Source organism: Neopelma chrysocephalum, unplaced genomic scaffold (assembly GCF_003984885.1).
Source record: "Neopelma chrysocephalum unplaced genomic scaffold, ASM398488v2 Primary Assembly neopelma1_155, whole genome shotgun sequence".
Classification (NCBI taxonomy): Eukaryota; Metazoa; Chordata; class Aves; order Passeriformes; family Pipridae; genus Neopelma; species Neopelma chrysocephalum.
Genome location: NW_020897817.1, coordinates 432,729 through 448,968, shown reverse-complemented (window position 1 = coordinate 448,968; position 16,240 = coordinate 432,729). Strand labels below are relative to the sequence as shown.

Sequence of the window (16,240 nt, the reverse complement as noted above, 5' to 3'; positions counted from 1 at the left end):
TAATTTTTTTAATTCTCTTAATATCTGGAGGTGCTGAGGGAAGCCAGGGCCACGTGTCCACAGCTGCTGGTGCTGGGGGGGTGTGCAGAGCCCACACAGAGCCTGTCCCTGTCACATCCCCGAGGTGTTCCCAGTGCAGCCTGTGCTGTCCTGGTGCTGCTGTGACCCCTCTGCTGATGGACCAGGCTCCTGCTCTGCTCCCCTTCCCTTCCCCTCTGTGCAGGACAACATCTTTCAGTTTTCAGCTCTCTGAGCCACAGGCCCTGCTTTTTCCAGTTAGAAGCACAACATTAATGTACAACTGCAGTTCCGTGGCTGGTTGGATATTTCAGTTTCTGGCAGAGAATATCGGGTGCAGAAATTCCAGAGAGATGTGGTTTGGTGTGGGAGGAGGAAGGAGCTGGCACTGGCAGGAGCAGCAGTGCACGGAGGGGCCGTGGTGTGTCCCTGCCTCTGACACCCAGGGTCAGGAAAACACCTGCTCGCAGATGCACAATTACTGCTTTGAGATGGGATTCTGCTGGATGAAATCCATGCTAAAAATTGTTCTCTGCTGAGCTGGAAATCTAAAATGTCCGAGGGTGCCTGGATGGAACCGGGAGGTGGGAGAACGGGCAGACGCCTCTCGCCGTTTCCTGACTTTCTCCCTCTTTAGCCCAGAGGGATTAATTGATGCTCAAAGGGAACCCAACTGCTGTTTCGTGAGCGGAATCTGTTGTCTCATTAATTATTCATTCGCAGGTGATTGGCAGCTCCGAGGCGGTGGGTCACAGTCAGTAAAGGGTGAGCTGCTGACTGACAAGGTTAATTGCTGCCTGGCGTTAGTGCTGATAACGATTTATGTTGACAATTCCTGGTGTTCCTGGCGCAGCCGGGGGTTTGTCAGGCAGGGTCAGCCCCGTCCTGCCCCTGCTGTCCTGGGCAGCCGGGAGCAGCCATTCCCTCGGCACGTGGGAAGGGGCTTTGTTCCCAGAGCAGGTCTCTCGTGATAAGTGATGCAGAAGAAGCCTTGCAAAGGCATCCGTCGCTTTTCCCTTTTTCCCTTCTTCTTTTCGCCGTGTTCCCTGCATGTTGATCAGGGTTCAGAGCACAGAAGTGAGGCTGGGCTGGGCTCTGCTGGTCCCCCCTCGGCGGGAGCCTCAAAGCTGCGGTTTTCCGGGGGCTCGAGTGAATAGAGATGAGAGAGATTTTTGAGGGTGACCCTTGAAAATAATGAAGGTGGGAAGGAATTGTCTTTCTGTCTCCGTGTGCAGGGTGGGCTGTGCCCAGAGCCGCCCCCGGGCTGTGCCTCTGCCCTGGGTTTGTTCTCCCAGCTGGAAGGGCACAGCTCCAGCTCCCAGCCCAGAAACCACAGGCGTTCCCTCCGTTCCTCGTGGAAGAAATCAGAGTCATAAAGATTTCAGACTAATAAACGTTGGCCTTTAGGGTGCCCTCAGCTTTTATCGGGCTAATAAGATTTTTGACTTACATGGCAGGAAGAGGTAAACAGAGATTTTATGGACCCGGCGTCACCGTCGGGGCTCCGGCACCGCTGGGGATGAAAAGCTCAGGCAGCTCCAGGCAAAGCAAGGGGGGAGGGAGCTCCTGGGGATGGCTCTTTATGGAATATCTGGGCTTAGTCACCCGTCTGATATCAAACCATTGTAGGTGTGCGAGGGCAGGGGGAGCTGTGCCATCCGAGCCTCGTTGTCTCTCCCCTCTCTCCCCGTGGGTTGTGCCTCAGCCTGTTGTCACCACTCCAACTGTGCCCCAACCCCCTTGGTGAGCAGCACCAGCAGCAATTCCCAGCTTTTGGGTTCAGTTGGGAATTGCTTTTATCATCACTGGCTTTTATGGCTGATAAAATTGGGGGTGTCATTAAACACTGCGTTTAGGGATAAAATTTGAACAAGAAGGGAGGTGTTGAGCATAAACAGGCACAAACTTCATTATTTTCTAGAAATTATTTATTTAAAATTTAAAACCATATTACTTCATACAGCAAACTGTGCACTTTGATATATCACAGTGTCTTAAAAAGGAAAATAATCAGAATTTTTTCTTTTTTTTTTTATTTTTTGGAAATTGTATTTACATCAGCCTAGAATGATCAGCAAGTAACACAGTTACTATGAAACCAAAATTGTTACAAAATGTTTACAAAAAACTATATTCATAGAAATTCTGCATGTCCACAAAGGAAAATCCCCTGAATGTCACGGAGACTATTTTTTCCTTTTTCCCACTCTTCTTGTTGTGTTTTTTTTAATTATTATTTTTATTTTTTTGTCTTTTTTTTGAGAAACATGTCAAAGTCAGGTACAGAGCAGGTGCCAATGCCTGGGAACGCTCCTGCCCTGCCAACCCTGAGCACCTCCAGGGACAGACTGTGCTGGGGACCCTGGGGTGAGCACGGGGTGACAGCCACTGGGATCCACGGGGTCCCTTTGCTGGGGCCTCTCGAGAGCCCCCTGTGCTGGCACCTGCCCGAACCTGCTCCCAGCAGCCCCTCTGAGGGGGGGCAGTGGGTGCCCAGAGATGGAGCTGGTGCCCCTTTGCATATTCTGTCTCTCTGTGGGCCTGTCCCCTCGGCATTGCTTGACTCCAACAGAAAATCCACCCCAGGAAAGCTGCTGCTGTCCCTGCTCTGTCTCACGGGAGAGCTGGAGGGAAAAAGCAAGTGATAAGGGGAGGGTGAGCCAAGGTGACAACAGTTCAGATACAGTTCAATAGCCCAAACCTGCTTTCTCTGTATTTCCTCCTGGATTTCTGTATTTTTCTGTATTTCCTTCTCACTTTTCCAGTCCCTCTGCCCAAGTGAAGGAAGGATCTGAGTTAAACAGCGTTGGAAGTCAGCTGAGTTGTGAGATGTGAGTCATGGCCAGTCCCAGCCGGGTCACAGACCAGCAGAAGGCTTTGAGGCTTTGTCCTTGGGTCTGTCCCTTCCCGAGTCTCCCAACACATTCTCCTCTGGGATTAACACACATGGCTTTGGGCTCTGGGACGAGGAGCACAGGGGGAGGACGGGAGAGGCTCCGGGCTCAGTGACCCCTCCTGGGAGAGCTGAGGCCCCCCTGTCCCCTCAGGTCACAGTGAGCAGGGTTTGGGGAAGGGCTGTGGGGCCTGGCAGCTCCCCTGCCTTGTCCTGGGTGATGCACAACGTTCCCTTGGCAGTGCACGTCAAATGGTTTAGTGATCAACATTTCAACATAAAACCGTGATGCAGATGCAGGAATTTGGCTGCTGTTCGTGCTGATTTAGGGCTGTAGGGGGGGAAGGAAAAGGTTAATCTGCAGAGTTTGGTCTGGCTGGCAGTGACACCAGTAATTCCAGATGCTCACCTGTCACTGGGACAACTGTGAGTCAAATCAAATCAGGCTGGTGTCAAAGAGGAATAAATGGGGTTTGTGGTATTAACAATATTTATTTATTTAAAAAAAAAATCTACCAAGAAGCAAAATGAATGCTGTTTTACTCTCTGGACATTTAAAGCCAGTTTCAGGCTTTGTTTTAATCTCTCCTTTAATTGTAAAAATCTCTCTCTAAGAGCTTAGGACTCTGTGAGGAAAACATGAAATCTACTCCTCTGCCAAGCCTAGGATTTGCAAAGGAATACAGAAAGTGTGTCATTAGCCTTGGGAAGCTGCCCCACAGCTCAGTCTGCCCTCTGCTCTAGGTAAGTGGTCAGCAAACTATTGGGAATCTGGTGCTCACTGCCTTGGCCTTGGCAGCTTTCACCCCCAATTTTTCATGGTTTTTGTGAAAAGGTGAAAATGAATGTTGAATTCTTTGCATATCTTTACTTGAGTCACAGTATGACAAATCACCTGGTTTTGTTTGGGGTCACTCTGTTGCTTCTTTACATCACGGAAAAAGCAAAACAAGGACAAACCGTGCTGGGGCGGGGGAGCAGCTCTCCCCCCTCGAGCTAATTTGCTAATTCTGCTCAGCTCCAGACAACCTTCCCCACTGAGGAACAGGTGGGGAACAATCCCAAATCAGCTACAAACAGGTTTGTTCCTCTGGGCGAGGGTAAACTCTCCGGAACAGGGCTCGGGGAGGGCAGATAGGGTCACAGAGCTGGGCACTGGCTGCTCCACCCCTGCCCTGCCTGCCCTCCACACAACTGGGGTCCTGCAGGTCCCCCTGGCCTGTGCAGGGGAAGAGGTTCATGTTTTCCACACCAGCAGTGTTTCAATCACAGCTCTTAAGCACCTTTGCATCACCGTGTGACGTTCTGGGTTACCAGGGGCAGAGACATTTCCATTTGTTTAACTTTGTGAGTGAATCCTGCTGGCCCCCACAGGCCCCCAGGAGCTGAGGGATGTTCACTTGAGTGTTACTTTAGGTCAGCAGAGGGGTCTTTGGTAATTCTGCCTAAATTCATCTGCAGGACCAACCTTCTGGGTCGAGCAACCTGAAAATAAGAAGACAGTTCATGGAAGATTTTCTAAAAACATTTTAGTGTGTGTTTGCTTAAATCCCATGGAGAGGCTGCCCGAGGGGCAGGAGGGCATCAGGCTTGGCACTGGCATTGCTGCTCATCCCAGGGACTCCTCCTTCAGGTCCATGATGCCGTGGAGAGCGTTCAGTCCTGAACCAGCCCCACAGTCCCCTCCCGGGCTGGAGCTGTGGCTCAGCACTGCTGAGTTCCTTGGAAATGGGTGCTTTCAGCTCTCAGAAGCAGCTCTGCTCCCACCACTGCCAGAGCCCGTGGGCTCAGCTGCTTCCTGCGCTTGCTGTGGAGAGACTGAGCTCCGTGGGAAGAGCAGAGGAGGAGCTGGAGATCACGGGGTCACCCTGGGCTCGGCCTGGAGCTCGGCACAGGGCGTGTGGGTGGTGTCACTCCAAGATGCAGTATTCCCTGGCCAGGAATTCGGCTCTGTTCAGGCTCAGTCACCCCTTCCAGACAGCTCTCCTTCCCCAGCTGACCTGGGGAACGTGTGTTGCCTTCTCCCACGTGGATATCCAGCCCTGGATGGCCACAGCCAGGACAGCCGCGGGGTGAGGGGCCACCACGAGCTGCTTCAAGAGCAGGCACAGCCTTGGCCATCCCAGTGCTTCCCAGGTGCCTCTCCCTTTCCCAGACAGTGTATCCAAAATGTGCTGTGAGTGTCGGTGTGGAACAGGTGCTCATTCCTGACCAAGTGTTCCTATTTATTGCCGTGCTGCGGGAGCCGCGCTCGGGGCTCCTCCTCACCCGCTCCGGGGCAGGTTGACTCCATTCTGCTTCACCTCCTCGTGTTTCCAGTGTGTAAACATCAGACTCCTGGGTGGTGGTTGGATTCCATGAGGCCTGGAGGATTGAAGCTTTAAAAAAAACCCCAGAAACGAAAAGTAACAAAACCAAAACGCCCCAAGACCCACGTTGCTGTCCGTGCTTGGAAGCTGTGGCTCCTCTGTGGTGGTGGATGCAGCTGGGTTGCAAAGGCCTCGTTCTTGAAATGAACAAACCAGGCTTTTTTTTTTTCTTTTTTTTTTTTTTCTGGTTTTTTAATCCTCTCTTCCCTAGTTAAGAGTGCGTCCAGCCTCGCCTGCCACAGTTCCTTCCCTCCCGCCCCCTCCCCGTGCCCGTTCCCTAGGGGAACACGGGTGCCAGGCCGGTGCTGCAGCTCATGTTGTCCTTGCCGGGCAGCCGGCGGTCGTTGAAGGTGTGCATGTTGATCACGGCGTCCGTCTTCACCAGCACGGGGGGCTGGGGCTTGTGCTTGACTCGGCGCTGGCAGGTCAGGGACAGGCGGATCTCGTCGGCCACGGCGCTGCAGAAGGAGCGCTGGGGACAGGGACAAACACGGGTCAGTCCCGCGGGGCTCTGCAGGGTGAGCACGAGGGCTGGGCTGCTTTGGGACTGCAGGGATGTGCGGGCACCTGGCTGACCCCCCTCCCTTGGCAGGGATGGGCACCTGGCTGACCCCTCTCCCTTGGCAGGGCCGGTCCCTTTGGCGCGTTCAGTCCTGCACAAAGGCAGAGCTGGAGGCGGCTGCTGGAGTTCCAGTGCCCTGTGATCCCTGTGGGGGGCTGGCCAGGGTCTGACTCCCCCTGTGCTGGCACTCAGAGGGCCGTCAGATCCTGCTGGGCCTGCTGGTGGGCAGCTTTCCCTCCTCTGTCTGGTCCATCACGAGGGCAGCTCACTTTGATTTCTGGTCGTGCACACAACTGCACACTCCACTTACTGCACCCGAGGAAGAGGGAAGAACATAAAAGCAGTTCTGTTGTTTCCTGAGCACTGATCAGCTGCTGTGGGCAGGGTGGTTGGGTCTGTGAGGCTGGTGAAGAGTTGATAAGACAGTGTGAGGCTTCCTGGTGGGCCCTGACTTATTCCTTGGGGCTCTTTGAATGGGAGTGGGAAGAAGACACATGTATGTTATGCCTGGAATGCAACAGGATTGCATGTGATGGTGGTGAGTGGATGTAACACCTCAGGAAGGTCCTTCCCAGAGACCTCTGTTGGTATTTTCGTGACTTAGGTGTCAGCTTGCTCAGAACTGCCCTGCCAGTGTTTGCTGGCCTGGCTGCTGCAGCAGCAGATGACCGTGTTCAGGGCAGACATGGCCATGGGAGGGACAGATCAATGAGCCTCAGGGGATGGTGGCTTGGCAGAGCTGGATCTCTGCCCCCTCCCTGCCTGTCCCTGGGCTCGGGGTGTGAAGGGGGTGCCGTGCTCAGGGGGTGCAGGGGGACACAGGCAGTACCTGCTCTCGCTCCGCCGTTTTGCGCAGCTTGTAGATGAACTCCACCATGGCCACGAAGACGGAGAGCACCAGGCCTGCTGCCAGCACGATGAAGATCCCCCCGATGTTCTGGATGCCCAGAGCACTGGCCTCCTTGTTCTCGTCCTCAGGGCAGCCATTCCCCCGCCACCACTTCTCCTTCATGACGTGGAGCTTGTCCTCCTCCTGGAGCTGGAGGATGGCAATGGTGATCTTGTCCCTGTACGGTGACCCTGGGGAGGGGAACACCATGACACACAGGGGGAAGGTGGGACCAAAATCCCACCGAATAGGGAAGGTGTCTGTGTTAAGCAGGGAGCTCAGACCTCTCTTCAGCAGGCAGACAGTGTAAACTTTGGTATTTGGAACTTTGCTGTGGGGAGTGGATCCCATTAATCATTGTGCTGGTGGGAACCAGCCCCCTCGGGGTCCCTGCAGAGCCCCCACTGTCACTCACCCATGGGCGTGCCAATGCCGTAGCCTTTGGTGTCGATGAGCCCCCCGATCTGGGTGAGGTTGCAGTTCCTCTGGGTGATGTACTCGATGGTGGTGGACTCCATCAGCAGGGCGTAGTCGGCCGTCAGGGTCCGCTGGATCCCCTCCTCGTTGTTCTTGACCAGCGCCGTGGGTTTGCTGCTCATGAAAGCCCACATCTTTTCAAACGTGGAGATTTTGGATTTCTGGAAAAATGATACCCCCGCCCCCCCCAAAATAAGAATGAATCTTCAATTTGCTGAAACCTGGTATCTTTTCAGTAAATAATAATAACAACAATAACAGCAGTTAAGAACGGGTCACAGAGCGGAGCCATCACCAATCTGACCTTGTCTCAAATACCTCTGTGCTTTTACTGCCCAACGCTGTTTGGTTTCATGTTGTCATAACAGGAGACAAAGGTCCCAGCACATGTTCTGCTGTGCAGGTGCTTCAGGTCCTTGGGTGGAACTGAACCCTTTCCTGGCTTCAGCCAAGTGCAGCAAGACCCTGCAGCCCCTCCCCGTGTCCCAGGCCAGCAGCAGCTCTGCTGAAATGTGTTAGTGTCCTGAAAAGGATTTGTTTACCCTTTAACGTTTCTGCACACTGAGGGAACAGAGGGGGTTTCAGAGGACATGGTTTTCTCTGCCACACACATTCTATGATATTTTTGTCTTTCCTCAAGCATGGCAAGGAAATATGTCTCCTCTGAGATATGTGCAACTGCCAAACAGATTTAACATATCCACGTAAACAGAGGCATAGAGATACTCAAGATTGTCTTAAGGCTAAAAATAAACATGGATATTCTTTCACTATCAGCAGACATTCTGTTGCAAAGGGGGGAATATGTTTTCTAGCTTGCTATTCATGTGAATGTTGTTTTTTTCTTCTACAAAATGTGTTGGGTGAGAAGAAATATGGTTATTTTACATCTTGCCATAACATTTGAAATGTACCATTTATCTACGAGCACCTTCTGAGTTGTCTCTGCCACTTGTCACAGAAGTCATAGAATCCCAGAATGGTTTGGGTTGGGAGAAACTCATCCAGTTCCACCCCCATGGGCAGGGACACCTTCCACTGGCCCAGCTGCTGGTCAGAGCTGGCTTTAGTTTTGGCAGATTCCCTGGGCAGGCAGAGCAGTGCCCTCTGGCTGTGCCCCTTTGCTGTCCCGGTGCAGCTCCCTCAGATCCTCTCTGTTCCCCCAGGAACAGCACCTGGATGTCAAAGCCGTGTTCTGCTGCTGCCTCCTCCTTCATGCACCGTTCTGCTTTTCTGCCCAGTTCCTTGGTTTTCCTGCACCTCTTTTTGCCTTCTCATTTCATCAGAGGCAGCTTAGTCAGCCAGAGCTGCTCCTCTGCCACACTCCTGGTGGAGGCTGGAGCTGGAGGGCTGGGAAGTCCCTGTGCTGTGCCCTGGACAAGGGTGATCTCTCAGCAGCCACAGCGACTCAGACGCTGCGACTTCAGCCGTCGCTGTTCTCCCTGCAGGTCTCTGTCCTTCCGTGAGGAAGCAGGAGATGGAGCCCCAGTCCAGCCCAACTGCTGCTGCCACAGCTTCCCCTCATTTTGTCACTATCACCCAAAATGTGCCAGCATAAGTTCTTCTGATAAACCCACTGTAATTCACAGTGAATTATCTGAAAGTCCCTTGTAATTCTTTGTATTCCAAATGCCTTGCCCAGCCACTTCCTTTTTTCCAGCAAGTTTAGCAAAAGTTAAACAAAAGCTCAGGGGGTGCAGTGCAGTCCAAGCAAAGGCCGTTCCTCTGCCTTTAACCCCGTGGGCTCCTTCTCCTCTCCAAAATGCCCGCGGGCTCATTTCTCCTCCATTACAGCTCGTGCTCATTATAATCCACTTGATGAATGTGCAGCAGAGGAGGTATCAGAGCAAACTTCATTCAAGAGGCAGGATAATCTCCCTCACTTGAAAATCTGGACCGGTGCCTGTAAGGTAGATTTGTGGCATCTATCAAACCTCAAAGAGCAGCAAGAAATGCAGCCTCCAAAAGGATTATTAAATATCTGTGCGTTACAATGGGTAATTGAAATGAATCTGGTGCTTGGCTGGCTGATAAGGACTTGTTTAACATTTATATAGTTCAAATCAGAGGCCTCTGGGTTTCCTGGCTCTCCTTTTCCCACCTTCTCTTCTTGCATTTAATGCTCCTTAGGTGTTGACACAGAGCTCTTAACATCAGTGTTCTCCCAGTTTAGAGCATAGAGCAAAATAAACGGGCAAAAAATCAATAGGCTGCATTTAGTGAAGCAAATGGGACTTGCATGAGGCACTGGAGCTCTTCAGGCAACTGAAATTATATGAGACAGGGCTCTGTGGAAGAGAAAAACCACTTTTCTCTTCTCCTCTTAAATCACCGCTCCTGACCAGCTTGAAAGGACTTCATTGTGTTTGGGAACGCCAGGAAGAGCCCAGATTGCTCCAAGAAGAGTCCAGCTACTTTGAGTCCAGCTCTGAGCATCCCCAGGGCCGAGCACCCCTCCAGCTGGGGCTGCCCTGGGTCAGGACTGGCCACGAGGATGGAGCTGCTGGTCACTGCTGGTCACTGCTGGTCACTGCTGGTCACTGCTCCCTCCTGCCTGAGGAACAGCCGGGACAGAGCTCCGGACACAGGGCCTGGCTGTGTCACATCCTGCTCACACCTCTCCTTGCTGCCAGCAGAGCTCTCCTCGATTTGTTGGGGATAAATAACACCAGGATCTGCCCTGCTGTGCCCTGCATCCCAATCAGCCCGGGCTGGTGCTAAATGAGATGTGTGTGTGAGAGCCCAGCACCAGCCCCTCCGAACACAGCAATCGCAGACGCCTCCGACTCCTTTCTTCAGAGTCACAGCTCAGGAGCCACCTTCAATAACCAGAGCTGCAGGGCCAGTCACCCACAGCAATTAATGCAATCGTTCAGAGGAGCCCCCGCGAGGCACCCTGCCAAGACATACACGCTTTTTTATCAGCCAAATTGGCAAGAAAGGAACTATCAGGCTTAAGATTTTCAATTCCAGCCTGTATGAAAAAATAAATTGATTTTCACCCACTGGAGATACTCTCACTCTTGAGGATTGAGCACATACAAGTGTCTGTGTACACACACACCCCCGGGTTCTGGGCTGCACGTGAGACCCGTCGTTGGTTCGGAGCAGCAGCATCCTCTGTGGGATGGGAAGGATTTCTGGCACGAGTTATGATGAACTCTAGATGCTATTCCCAAATTAATTGATCCGTGTTTATTCCTGTAACTCAATCTGCATTGCCAGGGAATAAATATCTTCTCAAAAGTTCTTTTCATGAAGTCAAAATCTGCCAATACGGTCGGTGAAACTTGTGCTTCCCGCCTGCCGTGGCCGGGTGTGCCCGTGTGCTTGGAGCTGCTCCATCCCCAGGGGTTCTCCAGGAGCCAGGACTGCACAGGAGCCAGTGGGGTTGTGTCTGGGGTGCCCCCCTTCAGCAGAGGAAGGGCAGGGAAGCCCCTTTGCTGTTCCTCCAGTGCCACCATCCCAGGGGATGTGGATCCTCAGCCGGCTCCCGGTGCTCGTCCCCCGGAGCTTTGTGCTGTGTGACAGCTGTCCCCGAGGAGGTGGCACTGCCACCACGGCTGTGGGAATAGCCCAGGCACTGACAGAGACCGTCCTGGGGGTGGGAGAAATCCTGGCTCTCCTGTGCCCCTCTGGACATGAAGGACAAGCGAGCAGAGCGTCCCACACGGGTGCTGCCACTGCTCCAGTAATGTCAGAGGGGACATCCCTGAGAATTCATCTCCATACAACAGCGATAATAAAACAGGAAAAGGAAAATACACTGCATCAATAAACCCTGCCAGGGCCGTTAGAAGCCTGAAGTACGATTCTGATGGATAATGATATGAAGCAATAAACGTGCTATGTCCTGATGATTGTTAAAAGAGACAGTTTCCTTTTATTCCCGTATAAAACTCGTCTTGGAAAGCGCAGTTAAAGCACACAGTTACAGCCTGTCTTTCCCTGCTGGCTCTTCCAGGTTTATATGGCTCTGGAAGGTACCACTGTGCATCTGGCCCGTGCCACAGACAGAAGCCATGGACCAACTCCATGGCAGGAGGCAAATGGGCCCTCAGTAGCAACTGAATTCATTAAAGGACAAACCAAACTCCCCGTGGTTCTTTACCAACCTCTGCTGATGGAGATTCAGGAAGGGCAGTGGCTCCTCAGCCGGGTCAGAGCCCAGAGAAGTTGTGGGAGAGGGAGGTTCTTTGTTGTTAAAACCCAGCACATCGGGTTCCTCTGCTGAGTCCTGCGGAGCCTCCTGGAGCTGTGGCACCCTGTGCCTGCTCAAACCCTGCAGCACCAGGGCCAACCTGCCTGGGAAACTCTGGGCTGTGCTTGTCACATATTTCCTTCCGCATTTAGGGGGATGGAGGGGAAGGAGTGTTTCCCAGTGGAGGTGTGCCCGAGCCAGTCTCATTCCTGAGCCAAGGGCTGGAATCTGCCCATGCTCCTCTTGCCTTGCCAGGGTGATAATTCCTTAATCACCCCTTGTTTCTATCCCTTTATTCTCTCTCTTGTTTTAAGTGGGTTTTTACAGGCCAGCAGTGGTTTTAAAGGTTTTTACACCTCTCAGTTTCTTTCCGTTTTTGAGGCAACAGTGGAATCTGACTGACTTCTGAATTTAATTAGGCTTTAAATAGAAGAAATTAATGCAATTTAATTGTGATGTACTGGTGGTGTTACCTTGCCCTGGATCTCAGAGGTTAATAAAACTGGACTGCATTGATATGAACAACTGAAGGACAAGAAAGACATTTCAGCTGTAAAAAATACTGGTCAGGGAGGGCACTTTGCAACATCTGTCCAGCTGCAGGTTTCATTGGTGCTCCTCTGTCCCTGAGGGCTGGCTGGGTCTGTGGTGGCAGAGGCAGGGAAGGAGCTGGATGCATCAGATGTGGAGATTGGGAAGATGCTTTAGGGAGTGTAAGATTTTTCTGTAGGGCTTTAGTACAAGCTCCACCCGTCCCGTTGCGCCTGGCACGAGCTTTGTTTGAGGGTGTCTGAGCCAATGTTGGACACAGCCTCCAAAGCTGTAAAATCAGTGCCTTTTTCTAACTGTGACCTCAGTTGGCGACAGGGAGGGAGGGTTTGGCCTTGGTGGGACTCAGGGAGGCTGCACTGTCAGCCTGCACGAGATGTGAGACTGAAGGAACCCTCGTGTGAGGAGCAGCAGTGGTGGCCTGGGAGGCTTTGTGCCTTTGGCTCTTTGTTCTCGCTCCCGTTGGCCTCAGCGTGTTGCATCCCTGCCTGGAAGGCAGAAAAGCCTCTGCCTGGTCTCACCTTGAAGAAGGTCATGGTGGCTCCATCCTTCACTGCTCCGTACTCTATTTTTGTCTGCTTTGCCAAGTCATCTGCAGAGTCGATGGGGGACTCCATCCTCTCCACCGTCAGGAAGGCAGCAAGGTTGGCCGTGTAGGACGAGATGATAATTAGGGTGAAGAACCACCATATGCCACCAATGATCCGTGTAGACAGGGCCTTGGGCATCAGCTCCGAGCCTGGGGTGGGACAGGGGAAGGGCAGGGAGGAAACAGAAGGAAAGGACCCGTTTTATACATACATATATACATTATATACATACATATATATATATATATATATATGTAGGATTAAGTTTCACTGTCAAAACTGTAACAGCTACGCAATTAAAGCCAACTGGTTTTGAGGCAGATTACCCAGACATCTTGCATGCGAGGACATCAGTGGGGTTTTTGTAGCATTTGCAGAAAAACCCTCTCCCTTGATTGCTGACCTTGGGTACAGTGCCCAATTTACAGGAAACATCCAAACTGAAGTAATTAACTGGGCTGCTTTTATGAGATTTAAATAGCAAGCTATTTATGAACTTTTATGAGTGTTTTGTTCTGCCATTTAAAAAGTGCTTTGCCTTTATATGGATTATTTTCAAAGGGCTCACTCTGGGGAGTGTGTTCAAATACACAAGGTTTGAAAAAAAATCAAACAGCCAGAGAAAGGAACTATCAGGGTCCAGGGCTTTGAATGCCAGTTAGAAGTGGGGAAGCAGGAGATGTTACAGCATAAAAGGTGTGGTGGGTCTGGAATGACTTTTATTGAGCAGACATGAAGGGCTAAATGGGTTGTGCTATTTTTGTAATCGCCCCAAACACCTTTTAAAGCCAGGCAAGAGCTTTGGGTTTGAAACAGCTGCGCTCAGAGGATTTATCAGCCTGGAACGTGCAACAAAGATTGGGCTTTGCAAAGCAATTTTAGGCAGTGTGGCATCAAAGCAGAGCTTGGGGTGTAGCTTTGCTCCCATCTGAGTGCAGCAAGGAGGCACCAGGAAGAGGAGGAGCCCTGGATACTGAGGATACTTTGGTTCTCCTCAAGATCCTGCTCCTTCTCCGTTCCATCTCCTGCCCTTTGATGCATTGGATGCTGTGACATCAGCCTGGCTTTGAAATATTTTTCTTCTTAGATGCAGAATTGAGTTAAAAAGAATACAGCTCTTTTCATTTATCAGCATCTGATAAGGGGATGATTCATCCTGCTAAACCATCTTGCTGGGAACTGTCACAGTCCACGAGGGCAGCCGAGATCCAGGAGGAATCTCTGTTACAGGCAGGAGCTCTGTGCCTGCTCCGAGCCGGTGCTGTGCTGCTTTTGCTCTCTGGGCATAACTCCTGGTACACGGTAAATTAAAGTGTGACAAATGTTTGACATTTCCACTTATTTCTATTCCTGGATTTTCTGCAATTAGATCACAGCTGAATTTCGTTCCTTATTCAGAGCTGCTCCCAAGCTCCCCCCCTGCTGCCTTCTGAACAGATTTACTCTATTCATTCCCTCTCTCTGTATTCCCTTTGCTCTATTCCGTGCGTGCACACGAGTGTAATCCCATCCATATCCCATTCCCAAGGCCCTGTTGTGGGAGTGTCTCACACCAGGGACACTGAAACCAGTCCCCTCACGCAGTGGCTGCCAGGGAGCTCCTCACCAGGAGCTTCAGGCCACTTCACACTGCTCAGAATGACCAGGGCAGGGGAAAAATGGGGACAGAGCAGAGGGCAAGACACCCTGTCTGCTGGGAAAGTTGATTTAGAGCAGAGCGAGCCAGGGCAGAGATCCTGAAATGGAACAAAGGGTTTGAATCAACAGAAATAGGAATTCACAGATCTGTGGGATGTGGCTGAGTTGGGTGAATGAGGCAGCTGAGGGATGAAGGCAGGGTTCCCCCTCGGGCCGTGGTGGTGGGTGCTCAGAGGTTGCAAACAAGCCAGATTTTAGATTAAAAAAGCCACACTGGCAGGTGGGTGCTGGGCAGGGGACCTCGGGTGCTGCCCTACCTTGCTGCATCAGTGCTCCCATCCCAAACCAGAAGCTGTTGAGGAGGGTGAAGTTGTTCTCCACGATGTCCGAGCCCGGGTTGCAGGGATGGGCATCGTACCACTCATAGGGGCTGAACCTGGGCACAGGGAGAGAGGGTTAGTCGGGGTGTGGTGGGACAGGATCCTGAAGGAGCAGGAGGAAAAGGGCCTCAGTGGCTCTGGTGCTGCTGGGCAGGGGCTGCTGACCCCCCTGGCAGGAGGCCTGTGAGAGATTCTGGCTCTGCAGGGGTGTCTGGGACAAATGGTGTTTCAGGGATTCTCCCAGCAGTGCATGTGGGAACTGGAGTGGGATTCAGGTTTGTGAGAAGCAGAACTGTCCAACGTCCTGACAGGCAGGAATTCTGCCCAGTCAGGGCACCAGCAGAACAGTGGAATGTGGTGGAGGTTCCCCGTGGATTGCTGTGACTCTTGGCCCTGTAGCAGGTGGTGGGAGAAACTTATTCCCTGCAGGGATGTATTTCCGTGGATGGCCCTGCAGTTCTTGAGCAAAAATGAGACAATTTCCTGTGAACATCTCTGCAAATCCTACCCAGGATTGGCAGGAAAGCACTGCTGGGAATGAGCTCGTTTAGCCAGGATCTGGGGAGGATGCTCAACAGGAGAGACGTTAATATTTTTAGAGCTGTTTATTTACATTTTCTGAGAGTCCCAAATTTTGCAGAGATTAAATTAAAAACATAATTGGTATAATTGCTTTTGAACCAGGCATTAATTATCATCTCCGCTTCCTTCTGGAATCCCTGGAGATTCACAACAGCCCCTCCTCAGAGCCCAGCCCACAGCCTGTGTCAGGAGATGTTTCCCTCTGCAATTCTCTGCCAGATGCGCCACCACCCAAGGAGAGAGTTTGTGGCTCAATTCCAGGGGTGCCCTCACAGAGCTGGATGTGGTTTTGGAGAAGGGCCCCAGCTCTGTGCCAGGTCCCTGCTGGCACCAAAACCTGCCCCTGGCACTCGTGGGTGTGGAGCAGGGCCAGGCACGGGAGGGTCTGTGGGATGGACCATCCCGGGGGATGGACCAGGCTCTGCTCGTGCCTTTGGAAAGGGTCACCCTGGGCTCAGCTGTCCCACTCTCTGCTCCTGTTTTCCACGTGCCATGTGCAGTTCAGCAGCCTCCCCTCTGCTCTGGGTTATCTCAGCTCCTGCAGCGGGGCTGTTCCCTGCCCTGGGTTGGGGCTGTGGAACCAGAGGTTCTGCTCACCCAGACAAATCCTGCTTGTTCATTCAGGAGGTGACTGGGCTGTCCTTGCTGCCCACCCACCTCTGCTTTTTAAATCAGAGGAGATCAGCAAGGAAACGAGAACCAGGCTGAACTCAGACCCAGCTTTACATGCTGCTTATTCCTTGTAACTGGCTATAAATCACACCAGAGGTGGATAAAGGATGGCACCTCAACCCTTTCTGTCGGATAAAGCCAGAATTCAGGAATTAGATTTAGACTTCCTTGGGCTGCCAATGAAACACTATGAAACAGAAAGGGAATGGGTGAGATCAATGAGCCTGGCAAGATGACACGCTGGAGAACTTCAAGGTCTCTGAGCAAAAACCTACTGGTGCTGCTCAAATGACAGAGAAATATTCAGAAATCTGCAGAGCAGCCACAGCCTGAGCTGTGAAACCATTAGTGGAAGCAAGAGGTAACGAAGGGAGGAGGGAGAGGAGCTCACTGACCCCGTGCAGCCGGAGCCACAATCCG

General features: G+C 52.0%; 1 protein-coding gene across 1 annotated transcript in view; it reads right to left on the bottom strand.

Annotated features, from left to right (window-relative positions):
* Positions 1-4,527: 4,527 nt before the first annotated feature.
* GRIK3 (glutamate ionotropic receptor kainate type subunit 3) overlaps positions 4,528-16,240 on the bottom strand; it is an 84,673-nt gene continuing 72,960 nt past the window's right edge. Inside the window, exons 12-16 of the mRNA XM_027701323.1 lie at positions 14,504-14,622; positions 12,480-12,697; positions 7,147-7,369; positions 6,672-6,922; positions 4,528-5,752 (exon numbers count right to left, since the gene is read on the bottom strand). Coding sequence (XP_027557124.1) covers positions 5,558-5,752; positions 6,672-6,922; positions 7,147-7,369; positions 12,480-12,697; positions 14,504-14,622 — 1,006 coding nt within the window. The 3' untranslated portion in view covers positions 4,528-5,557. The remainder of the gene's footprint in view (positions 5,753-6,671; positions 6,923-7,146; positions 7,370-12,479; positions 12,698-14,503; positions 14,623-16,240) is intronic.